At 38.3% G+C, this 11,782-nt stretch overlaps 1 protein-coding gene across 1 annotated transcript in view; it reads left to right on the forward strand.

Annotated features, from left to right (window-relative positions):
* Positions 1 to 11,073, forward strand: part of MAD1L1 (MAD1 mitotic arrest deficient-like 1 (yeast)) — a gene marked incomplete at its 3' end in the record, with an annotated part of 36,509 nt that extends 25,436 nt beyond the window's left edge. Inside the window, exon 9 of the mRNA XM_010076692.1 lies at positions 10,987 to 11,073. Within this exon, the coding sequence (XP_010074994.1) occupies positions 10,987 to 11,073 (87 nt within the window). The remainder of the gene's footprint in view (positions 1 to 10,986) is intronic.
* Positions 11,074 to 11,782: the final 709 nt, after the last annotated feature.

Raw genomic sequence — 11,782 nt, forward strand, 5'->3', positions numbered from 1 at the left:
CGAGGCAGGGGGAAAAGCATATGAAGAACTTTTTATTTAAATCTGCTTATTGCCAGGGCTGAGGGCAATTATTTTATTATCACGGTGTATCAAAGGACTTGGCTATGAGGCACTTCATATGTGCGACTTGGGAGATTTGGATTTTAAGAAAAGAAAGCAGAATTTAAAAATGAGATGGGATTGATGTGCCCTGCCTTTGGAGGCGAATGGATCTGAGGGCTGATGACATTGGGATTTTGTACCATCCTTCCCTGGCTGTGATACTGGGACCAGCACCACTGTTGCACCAATGACACTGTTTGGGTTCTTCTTATCTTCTAATGACTTGTCATCTGGTTTGTAGTGGGACTGCAAGTTTTAGGTCTTGGTATGTTTGTTAGTAGATGGCCTGGAGCTGATGTGTTAATGGGCTTCCATAAAACTTTTAGTCTGAAATGTTATTTGTCCTTCACTTTGAATATTAAATTTTTAGAAACTTAAAAAAAAAGTATGAGAGAGAATTACTGCATTTGTTTAAAGTTCTGAAAGCTTTTTTTAGCTAAACAGTTCAAAGAGCGCATCTCACTAATCAGAGGAATATTTTTGCATCCCCAGGGTGGTCACAGTGTTTTAATTGGAACTCAGGCTTCTTTGAAGTCCTTTTTAATCCTCCCTGAGCTGGGGGAGAGGGTTTGAAGGCAGCACTGTAAATCTGAAATTTCTTCGTTTTATTTACATGTGTCTGGGGACGCGTGTAATTCGTTTTCCTGAAGCTAAGCTCACTTGCCGGCTTGTGGACAGCTGAGTGAGAAATGTGCTTCATTAAATGGGGAGGCCTGAGACAGATGGTCGGGTTTATAGATAGTGAGCTCACATGCTTATGGATTTTGTAAAACCAGTACCTGAGCACCAGACTCTGAGTGGTAAATGACCTCAGTGGGAAATGATGTGATAGTGTAAGGCTAGACTAAGCAAAAAGCTAGGATTTAAACTAATGTTTTAGGATTAACTTATTAGTATGACACTCAAAAACAGTGTTGCATACTGATATTTTCCTTCTTTCAAGTTAAGAAAAGATTTAGGGTACAGCTCTTATGGTTGAGAGCTTCAATCATCTTTTTAAATCAACATGGAGTTACATTTTCTTATATTTGAGCTGAATTGCAGAGTTTTTTGTGTGTCCCTAGTCAGATTTCTTAAACTTTTTGTCCCTCAGGTTCTAAAATCAAGGCCTTGCTTTGGTCTGGTTTCTAGAGAAATCTGGTCTTACCCCGAGGGTACACACTTCATGTATCCACTGTGAACGGAGCCTCAGTGGTAGCTGATGCCTTTTGTGCCGACTTGATACAAATAACTTGTCGGAATATGCTGCTACTGGCAACACAAGTATTTTCCTTAGGCATTTTCTACTTTATTTATTCCACTATTGATTTTCATGATGCATATAATAGTTTATCAGCCATGTGTTTGCTGTACTTCTGTAAGGTTTTTAACCTCCCACATTTGCTAAAGCTAGGATGTTTCACTTTCTGCTTCTGCCAGAGGTGAGACATCTGCTGTGAAAAGCTTTGAAATAATCTTTGCTTGAGTTTGCATAGTTTTTAATTAATCAAAGCAACAGGCTTAACCTCCATTTTCTGTCTGAAAGAGTAACTTGGTATTCCAGCTGAACATATAAGCAGTATGCTTTTCATTCTTTCTAAAATTGTCATCATAAATTTACCTGTGACTGTTTTTATGGAATGGTATTAAAAAAACAGTTAAAATAACTTTTACTTTAGTTGAAAGTTGCAGTTTAAAGTGGGCATTCTTGCTGTGAAATTGAAGAGGTATGTGATTGTAATCAGAAGTAAATAAGAATAATATATGGGATGTCAAATCACTTTATATGAAAGTAGCTGAAATGATTGTCTAGACTCTCACAAGGACCTGTAGGCAGTCATTAATAGTGTTTCCTCTTGCTCAAGATTAGGGATTTTGTGTTACTGCTGGCTAATATTTTCAGCTGATAAGAGTCTGGGAAAACAATGTGATCGCTAAAGATGTTGAAAACAATACAAGAAGTTAGGTGAATTAATATTCTGCAAGGATTATCTCAGACAGGTGCCAAAAGAACAAGACTATCAATTCAGTGAAATGTGTAAAATAGTCACATCTACATATATTGTCAGTGCGTAGTCTTGGTTACAGTATTAGCTCCCTTTCTTATCAGACAGAAGCCCTGGTTATCTGTAAAAATGATGTCTCTGTGTTAGTAATTTCCATGCGGGTGGAAGTTATGCCAGAAGGATGTGCTGGATACATGTGAGTTACGTTTTGGTTTTTTATTTGTTTTGTTTTGTTGCTTTCCCCTTCCTTGAAAAGAAGCTGATGTTGTCTATGACTGCTAGGCTGGTCTGAGCGTCTTCAAATGTCTTGGAAGTTATGTTGCAGAATAGAACCGGCAGAGGTTCAGTAAAATTATTTCAGGATTACTAACTCAGTCTGTTTGCATAAACATTCTTGTCTAATTTGAAAGATAAGAAGTGTTTTACTTGAGATCCTTCCGTTGTAACCAGCCATCCCTGCTGGCCCTCAGCTTGGTGAAGAGCAAGTTTCTTAAATAGCTTTTATTCATTAACATGAAATTTAGAAGGAGAAGCTTCTGCCTGATCTTCTGTAAGTTTCATTCATTACCTTTATTTTGGTTGTCAGGATGTTTTCCCAGCTTTGTGTAATCCCAGTAATTGGCCTGGAGTAGTTTTCAGGGTTTCTAATGTTCCTGTGTTGAATGATATCTCTTTGAAAGACACATCTGTCTGTTCAGCGTTTGCTTCCAATGAGCATATCTTTGTATTTCAGTCTGTGGTTTTCAGATATTAATTTTTTTGCTTATGGCTACTTACAATTATCTAAGTGACTTGAAAATATTATTTATTCTAACCACATGGGTATTCTGTTGTGATTATGTTCTTTAAATTAGTTTGATTTACTCCTTCCCAGCCCCCTTGTGAAGCCTTAATTTTCTCCAGAAAACAGTTCACAATGTCCTCTTTGCCAACTCTGAATTGTCGTGATGATTGTTCCAACTCCATTTACAAATGGAAACCATAGGAAAAACTACCCTAGTTATGACTCCCTAAAATAAATTATTTAATTAATTTCATGGCATTATTTTTCCTTTTTTCCCCCTCAAATTCAGTTCAGATGGGTAAAAGATTTAGAATAGCTTTTGGTGCTGTTGGAGTAAAATGAAACTTTACATTTTTAAATGTGTTTATGTTTTTTGTTCTAAATTTCAAGGGCTGTAGGTAAGAAATTATATGCCACAATAATATCCTTTCAGCATCATCATTAATATATAATTACATTCAGTAGATTAAATTGAAAATTGATAAAAATTTACATTTTTAATTGTAAAGGTCATGCTGATATCTGCTCTAGTATGTGAGCAGCAACAGCCATTTTTGAAAATCCTTTATGATCATTTCCAACTTCACTGTGCTACTGATGGTAAATAGCTAAAAGGTTCTTTAGAAATTTGTGGGTTTTTTTTTTTTCCTGTTTGATCTCTAATCTGTGTTGGGTTTTTTTTTGGCAAAAGTTAAGAACTCTGTCTTGCAGATGTCAAGCATAAGTAAGAGTTTTAGAGTCAATAAATTTATTTTTATTCTTTATTTATCCTACAAATCATTAGCTTTTGTGCCAAAAAGCTGGAGGGCAGCTGAGGAGTGGAGAGCAGAGCACGGCTTGCTCCAGTTGTACCAAGTGGTCAGCCTGGTGCTGCAGTGTGGAACAGCAGGGCAATTAAAGGACATCCCTGTGGGTTAGCAGTACAAACTGAGCTTGTGTGAGGATACACTTGGCATTAGTAAGGGCTCAAGATAGTTCATTTAGTTTTTCTAGTTGACTCTTTGTTTCCTTTGCTTATGTCCTTTCTCTGCAGTAGTCTCTCTTTTTTCTATTTAAAGCCCAGGTTAGTTTTAGCTCTTAATGAAGCCTAGTCTTGACAGTACTAAAACAAAATTTTGAGAGAGAGCATACAATTATTCATTCCCAAAAAACCAAAAGGATGACATGATGGTGGATCTCTTGCAACGTGGGTAGACTGGATTTCTCAGCAGTTTTTGAGAGCAGACTGACAGTTCACGTGTCACCTTTGAGCCCCCTTATTGTTTTTTCCATGTGGCTGATGTTGCCTGACTCATGGAGTGTAGCGCTGTAAGCTCAGTGAGAGCTTGAGGATATGTTTTGATGAGAAGACAGCTGAGCCCGTTAACAGCTTCTTGTTGAAAGGGGGAATTTCAGCAAGCTGCTTCAAACCTTCAGTGGCAGAAAATGAACCAAGCAAAGCCAGTGACTGCCACTTCAGTGGCAGCAGGCAATTAGATGTGCTCTGCTGCTCTCACCGAATTGCACCTGGAAAAGAGAAGCCTGGAAGTCTACAATGATTATTTGTGTGAGCTGGACCCCTTTTGGAAAAGCAACACTCTCTGAGGTTTCTGTGTAAAAATCTGAGCCATGTGCTCTAGTACTTTTAAAATCAAACTATACAAAATTCCTTTTGTTTCGCCATGACCTCTCAAAGCTCTAAATTGCATCTCATCTGATTCACTATGCAATGACCTAACTTCTGGGTGAAGATTAAAAAAAAGCTGACAATTTTTATCTTACCTTCCAAATCAGCAGGTTTGATACTACTGTGTGTAACATTCCCTCTCCTTGAGATCTGTTAAAGCCTTTCACTTGTAAGGTTACATTCAACTATGTGATGTGTGTGCCTACGAAGTTTCAGTGCTTTGTTCTGTGCTTGCTGTTAGAACAGTAGTAGGGATGAGAAAGAAGTTTGGAATGTTGAAGTGCCTTCCAAATGATTAATTTTTTTCAAAAGTAAGATTAATTTTATCTTGTTGAGCTCTTAAATTTATCTTTAAAGTGGAAATGAAACTTGAGAGATTAGTTGCTATGATGCCGTATTGTTAACTTTGCTAGAAAAAACCTTTTTCATTAAAACTCAAAGTCTATTGACTGGAATCTAAGATAGATTTTCCTTTTTTTTTTTCCTCTCCTCTTCAAATTATGGCTTGATTGGATTAATTGCTAATTTTGCAGTTGCTTCAAAAGAGACATATCAGTTGTCTTTAGAATTTTCAAGACACTTATAAATGCTTAAAAGGCTTTCTTACAAATAAGTTGTTCTGCTTCAAGTGGTTATCGGGGACATTTGCTTTGGCAAGGAGCAGTTGGATTTGTGGATTCTGTCTGTACACAAATATGAGGTTTCTTTTCTAAATGAAGGGAACCTCAGAAGCTGAGAGTGCTTATTGCTTTCCATTTACACTTCAGAATTCCTCTGTTCACTTTGTACATAAAATATTAAGCATGCAATTTATGGGAGAAACAGTATAAGGTATACCTTAGTTCTGCTTGACAGCTCTTAGTACCTTCACTTAAATGAATAAAAGTGCTCTTCAAAACATTTTAATCCATGTGTTAGAAAACACTAATTGTGTCCTAATCACCCAGGAAATTTTGAGAATTTACTTTTGTGAACAATGTGTGTAGCAGATTCCTTACCCTATGGTTTACTTAATGTAGTTAGCAGTAGAAATGTTAACAAATAGGTGTAACTACCTGGACTGGGGCTGGAAGGACCTTTTTTGCAAGAGAAGTACTGTTGTGAAACTTAACTCTCAGAACTTCCAGTCCTGGGCACCAGATTTTAGTGGCAATGTTTTCTTTTAGTCTGGTGAAGAGGAGCTAAGGTATGCTCCCAGGAGGTGGTACGTATTTTGAGGGGAAGGGGAGTTAATGTGGCCAAATTAAACTTAAGGAGTCTGTGTTGCTGTATTTTGGAAAGTCTGTACGTGCTGTTGTGGTGGTGGTTGTTGTTTGGTGTACATTCTTGAAAGGTAAGTCATCACAGGAGCTGAGCTGCTTTTGTTTGCTGGTGAAATTTTGGAAATAAAGGGAGTCGTGTAAACCAGAGATAGAGGAGTTAGGGCAGTGGTGGATCTCATATACACAAAAAGGGTGTTTGGGAGACTCGCTTCAAACATAGAGGAAAATACTATTGCAGACATTCCATAGCCTTTCTAATCACACAGAAATATTTAAAACAACTAATATGCCTTTCCAGAAATCTTCTGTTGTTGTCATGTTATCATTCTGTGTTTGTTCTTCAGATGCTGTTGTTTTCTTGCCTAGGAAGAAGATTAAATTCTAGTTTAAAAGTAGAAAAGGTCCTTCTTGGGGAAAGAGAAATTAAAAATCTTCTTGTGTTTCTTATACATAATATGAATAATAAGGAACAAAATCCAGAATTTATGCTTTTAGGAGACGGCCCTTAAAACAACCAAACCAAAAAACCCCAAACCAAAACCAACAGAAAAAATCCTGGGAATTTTTTTTAATCAAAGTGAAAGAAGTAGATGTACCCTCTCTTTCCGTGGCTGATTCTCTGAACAAACACTTTAGTAAATACTTCTGTCTCTGGCCTTTGTTAGTTAAGTATGCTGAAGTGTAAGCCAGTTTATGAATCCACCTAAAATGCTATCCCAAAAATCTGTGAATGTTTCATTTCAATCTAATATGACTTAGTTGAGAGAACCAAATCTGTGTCATCCTATATTCATATTGTGTTAAAACTATAGAGAGAAATGTTAACTCAACAGATTTCAAAAACCAAGTAATTCTGAGTAATTTAGTATTATAAGTGTGTCACTCGTTTGGTAGTTTCAAGCAAATTTAATTAAAGAAAAAGTAGTGAAAAACTTAGTCCTCCAAACAGATTTAACTAAGTGCCTGTTTTTCTTTTTAGTTTTGCGCTTCCATAGTTAAAAATTAATGTTGAATATCTAGCTACAATCAAACCTCTTCCTTTGCTGTGACTTTTGGAACATTTTATAGGAGCAATAAGAAGTTGATGATCTAATAAATTATAAATTAAAAAATATTTCAGTTTTTACTTCAACATCTTCATCTGCTTATTGAGTCTTGGTTTAAGGTTACTTCAACTGCTAATTCCTCAGTGTGTAACTGTCATAGTTCGTACTGAAGTGGTAATACATCCTTAGCTAAGACAGTTCGACAGAGCTTTCTAGCAAATGTCCGTGAAATGTCAGTTACACACATTAAAAAAAAGCATCCAAAATTGCATAAGCCATTTTCCCTTTAAAAAGTTTACGTGTGCCAGTGGGCGCTTGAAAGTCATTGAGTAACTTGGATGGGCATCCCATTACTTTAATTTTTCACTTCATTTGAACAGTTTTAGGTTTTTATCATTCTTCAGTTGCTCCTTTTCAAATTATTGTCACTTCAAAGGAAGGCAAAGAGCTTTGGTTAACAGCAGTTTTGTCCCTCTCCTGCCTTACTGTGCTGCGAAGCTATGCTGGACTAATTTGCTCATTTAGGGCAAAAAAATCTTGTTTCCAGATTAGGCTTAAATTCTCCTGTTTGTTTTTCTGTGTTTTGCTTAAATATTATTGCAGAAGGAAATGCGATCTCAGGATGGGATGGTAGGACAGAGGAATAACGTTCTCGCTTTTGTCTCCTTGTGCCTTACCCAGAGAAAGGAGCTGAAGTCTGATTTAATCTGCACCCGCATTTTGGAAGCCACTTTGTCATTTGTTCTTCATGTTATCTTTATAAATACATAGCATATGATTTAGTTTTAATAACACGCTACTCTGTAATCAATACCATTAAGTGTGTGTGTTTCATTTATAGGATTTTGCATGGCTGGTGCGAACTAGGTGTGGTTTTTTTTGTGGTTCCATGGGCTCTGTCGTTATGTGGGCAAGGAAGCTGTCTGTGTGTTTGCAGGGCAAACATAGTGACAGTGCACAAAGCAAGAGCTTTTCAGAACCCGAGTTCTGGGTGTGTTTATGTGAGGATAGAGTTTCATACTTCCCTCAAGTAGCCCTTGTGATTCAAGTAGTGTTGGTAGGCTATATTGTCGTACGGATTCTTTTAAAGCAGACTTCTTGGCTTTTTAATACTGGTTTTGACGTCAACTGTTCCATGTGGAATGGACAGGGCTTAGCAAAAATTATATACAGCTAGCCCATCAGACAAAGGCTGTCGAGGCCTGAATGTGGGTGCTGGGATGGTGACAAATTTCTCTCTTTATGCTGAGTTGTTTTCAGAAACTTGGGAAATGAGAGGGCTGTTAACAGCAATGAGGGCTGGTTGGTATTTGCAGTTCTTTGGGAGTTGACCAATTCTCTTCAAATTGAAAGCTCATCTGATTTAATTTCATTGTGCTTGCAGTGTCTCTCCTCTACTTGGAACTGTGTAAATTTGGCTTTTGTCAAATGGTGTGTGTAATCAGGATAGGATGTAGACCTCAGAAACGGGCTTTGAAACCTCTCGGTAAAGGTGTTTGACAGCAGAGTGCGTGCAAGGGGAGTCTTCATCTCTAATCACCTGACATGATTCAGTTTTACAGAAAGCGAACCCTTCTTTACAGGGGGTTAATACCCATTGACTTTATTTTCTGTTATATATCTGTGCTGGTCCACTAAAAAAAAAAAAAGTATCTAATGCCAATGAAACATCCTCCAGATCTAAGTATAAACTGAAAGCTGCCAATTGCTGAAACTGAGATTGGAAGCTGATTGTTGATTTGAATTGCTGAACAGATGAGGATGATTGTTTTTTATTGGAAATCTGTCAGTAGCTATCATTACTAGAAATCTGTTGCTTTTATAATCCCATCTCATTTTACTATTGGATTAGTTTCAGTTCTCTGCCTCAGTCCTAATACATTAGGGTATGAATTTCCAAGAAAATGAGAGAAAAATCAAGGCAAATATACTTTTTTGCCTATTAAAAAAAACCAACTGTGCAATTATTTCATTGATGCAGGGACCAAACACTGCTGCTAGAGGCTGGCACTCAACATGGCCAGAGACATGCCTGATACTAACTATCCTTGTGATAAATCTGCTATATTCGGGTGAATTATGAGAGGCTTAGCACTGCATTTTTCAAAGCCTTGTTGATTTGGCATTAGATTTTACAGAGATTGTCCATGTTGAAATTGGAGTGTCTGCTTGCAGCTTCTTTTTGCCAAACAGACTAAGCATACCCATTCCATTTCTGTTTGGTGGTTTTGGTTTTTTAGCTTCTGGTGACTCTAATATGTGGGAGATGGTGAAGTGGAAAGGGAAACTTAATTTTCTTTTTCTCCTCATCATCGCTAATACAAAGTTGTCTTGAAGGACAGTGCTTCATCCTCTTCTGACACATTTCTTTGATTGCTGCAAGACGTGTCTCCGTTGTCTGAGGGGAGACCACCTCCATCTGTTTTATTTTATATTGACTGTTAAGACTTGCATATAACACAAGTGGTATTAAAGGCTACAAAATTTTCTGCCGAGGAAGGCTACAACTATGCAATTCTGGAAGCAAAAAGCAGGAACTTTTGGACTGGGACTGCCAGAAATGAATCCTGACTATCTGCATCAGCTCAGTGTTTAACCGATTTTCACTTGGCTGGAAGCAACAGATGATTAAAGAGGAAAAAGTGATGCCTTTTCTGTATGTGAATAGTTGGCTGGAAAGTCGTATCATCAGAGAAATGGCTTGTTTAGTTCTTGATTCAGTGAGAATCCCAATGGTCAAGCTGGAGGCCCATCTCCTACCTCTATTCAGTTTTTGGAGTGGCAGGTGCCTCATTCCAGGGCTGTATTTGAATAAAGTGAAACCTGACGAGGCTTCATTTCATCTGCCAGCAATAGTGAAGCCTTGGCTTGCGTCCTGGGGGACACACCAGAACGTGTTTCTACGGATTTCACTTCTGCAAAACCAGCTTCCCACTCACTCCCTATGAGAAACCCTTTCACGGTTTGGGTCACTCTTCCCCTTTGGGGGTGACGCATCTTGTATCAAAAGGAGGTGCCCAGTACGTACTGTGATGCCCTTTCCAGCTTCCTTTCCTTTGAGAAGATGCTTCTCTTTTGGGATGGGCAAACCTTTCTGGTGGCTCAAGACAAAAGTATTACATTTTTTTCATAAGCTGCCTTAATTTGGTGTTAAATCTCTTACACTCATGATTTAAAGAGGGGCCTCCAAGAAGAACAGTTCTCTCCTGCAGAGACTGCTGATGTTGGATAGTGGTTTCTGGGGCTGCCAGACTAGAGTTATCTTGATCTCATTCCACTAGCTTTAAGAATTCATAATTGCATTTGATGGGAAAATAAACCTATGCCTGACAACTGCAGAGCTGTTGCTAGTGGATCTGTAGAAATCTCTGATCTCTGTGACAAGAAAAGGTTATCAGTGGTATCTGAAGTATTATCTAGAGCTGAGGGATTTTTTTTTTTTTTTTTCCCCACCAATGGCTGTGGAGTCAGTGCTTGTATGAAGTCAGCACACTGGTAATGGTGTGGGAACACTGCTTTGAGTCACCTGTGGTGTAACTGAACTTGTGCACTATCAGAGGGTATTCAGCAGTAGCCAGAGCTGTTGAATTGTACAGTCTGTGTGTACATTTACTTCCCCCTGTTCTTACCCTCTTGCTGATAATCCTGTGATTGTGCTCCACCAAGACACTGTAGCTGAGTAGCAGTTAGAGTAACTCTGGGTGTGCTCACTTCTGTGTATTTGTGTGGAGCACTAGGATGGGAGGAGGTTGTGAGCGCCTATTCTTATGTATGTTAAAAAAAGGTATATGTGCTCAAATGATAAGCTGTCTGTTCATCTGTATGAATGTTTATGCAGGCTGCTTGCTTTGAAGAATTTGGTCTTGCTGACTCTATGGCTTTACAGTTGGTTTATGGGTTGAAGTGAGCAGTGGTGAGATGCTGCGACTTGGTGATTACAGCATGCAGGAATGGCTTTAATAAAACAAACTTTTATGTAAACTGGACAGAATGCGACCCTGTGTTCTAAGGGACTGCAGCAGCTTTGGCCTGGTGAAATTGCCTTGTCTGCTTTTGGTGAGATTTTTTTATGGTTATGTATGAAACATAGTTTTTGAACTGATGATTTATTAAAAGTTTCTATTTTATTTTAATTGTGTAGGACACCTGATGATCTCTCAAGGCAAATTGTGGCCCTGCAGCAAAGGGAGCTTGTGCTGAAAGAGCAGAACTCTACCATCACGAACAGGTGAGCGATACCATTAGAGGATGCTGGTAGCAAAGTGCTGCTATATTAAAGCATGTAGAAAGAAAACAAGGACTGCAAACTGAGAGAACAGCTCTCTAGATTTCCTTGCTGTTCCGTGGAGCCTTCTATGCTATCTTCTTTTCTTTCTCATGTTGATAAAGAGTTTTTTGCTTACTTAAATCCTTGCAGGAAAAAAAAGATGAAGAACTGTGGGTGGATGTGGTGAACAGTTTATCCAGCTTTATTTTATGAGCTAAAGTTTTTGCAAGGGAAAGTGAGTTGCTTTCTCAGACCATCTCATCTGGAAAGAGAATGTCACAGCAAATGTGCAAAGTAGTCATCTGGGTATTGGGAAGGGAATAGGAGCCCTGAGGACTATGATTTGACTGCTTAGAGGACCAGTTTATGTAGATGATGGTGAAAATGTCTTTTTGCAGTTTTGGTGGCAAAACTTCTCTTTTGAGAAGAGCAGTCTGTTTATAGAGTGAGATATGTATTAGAAACTAGAGGGTGTTTAAGCCTTTGCCCTGGTGTGAGAGGCAATATGTAATAGGGGAAATGAATTTGTCTGCCAGAGCTTAGCTTTCCAGGCTGCACTGGATACACAGAGCCTTTTTTAACATGGTTCCATAGCATGCCAGAAAGTGCTTCTTGTCCTCTGTGCACATATTCTTGCTTCCCACACTGTTTTATTTCCTCACATTAGGAA

The sequence above is a fragment of the Pterocles gutturalis genome, unplaced genomic scaffold (assembly GCF_000699245.1).
Source record: "Pterocles gutturalis isolate BGI_N339 unplaced genomic scaffold, ASM69924v1 scaffold51038, whole genome shotgun sequence".
Lineage (NCBI taxonomy): Eukaryota > Metazoa > Chordata > Aves > Pterocliformes > Pteroclidae > Pterocles > Pterocles gutturalis.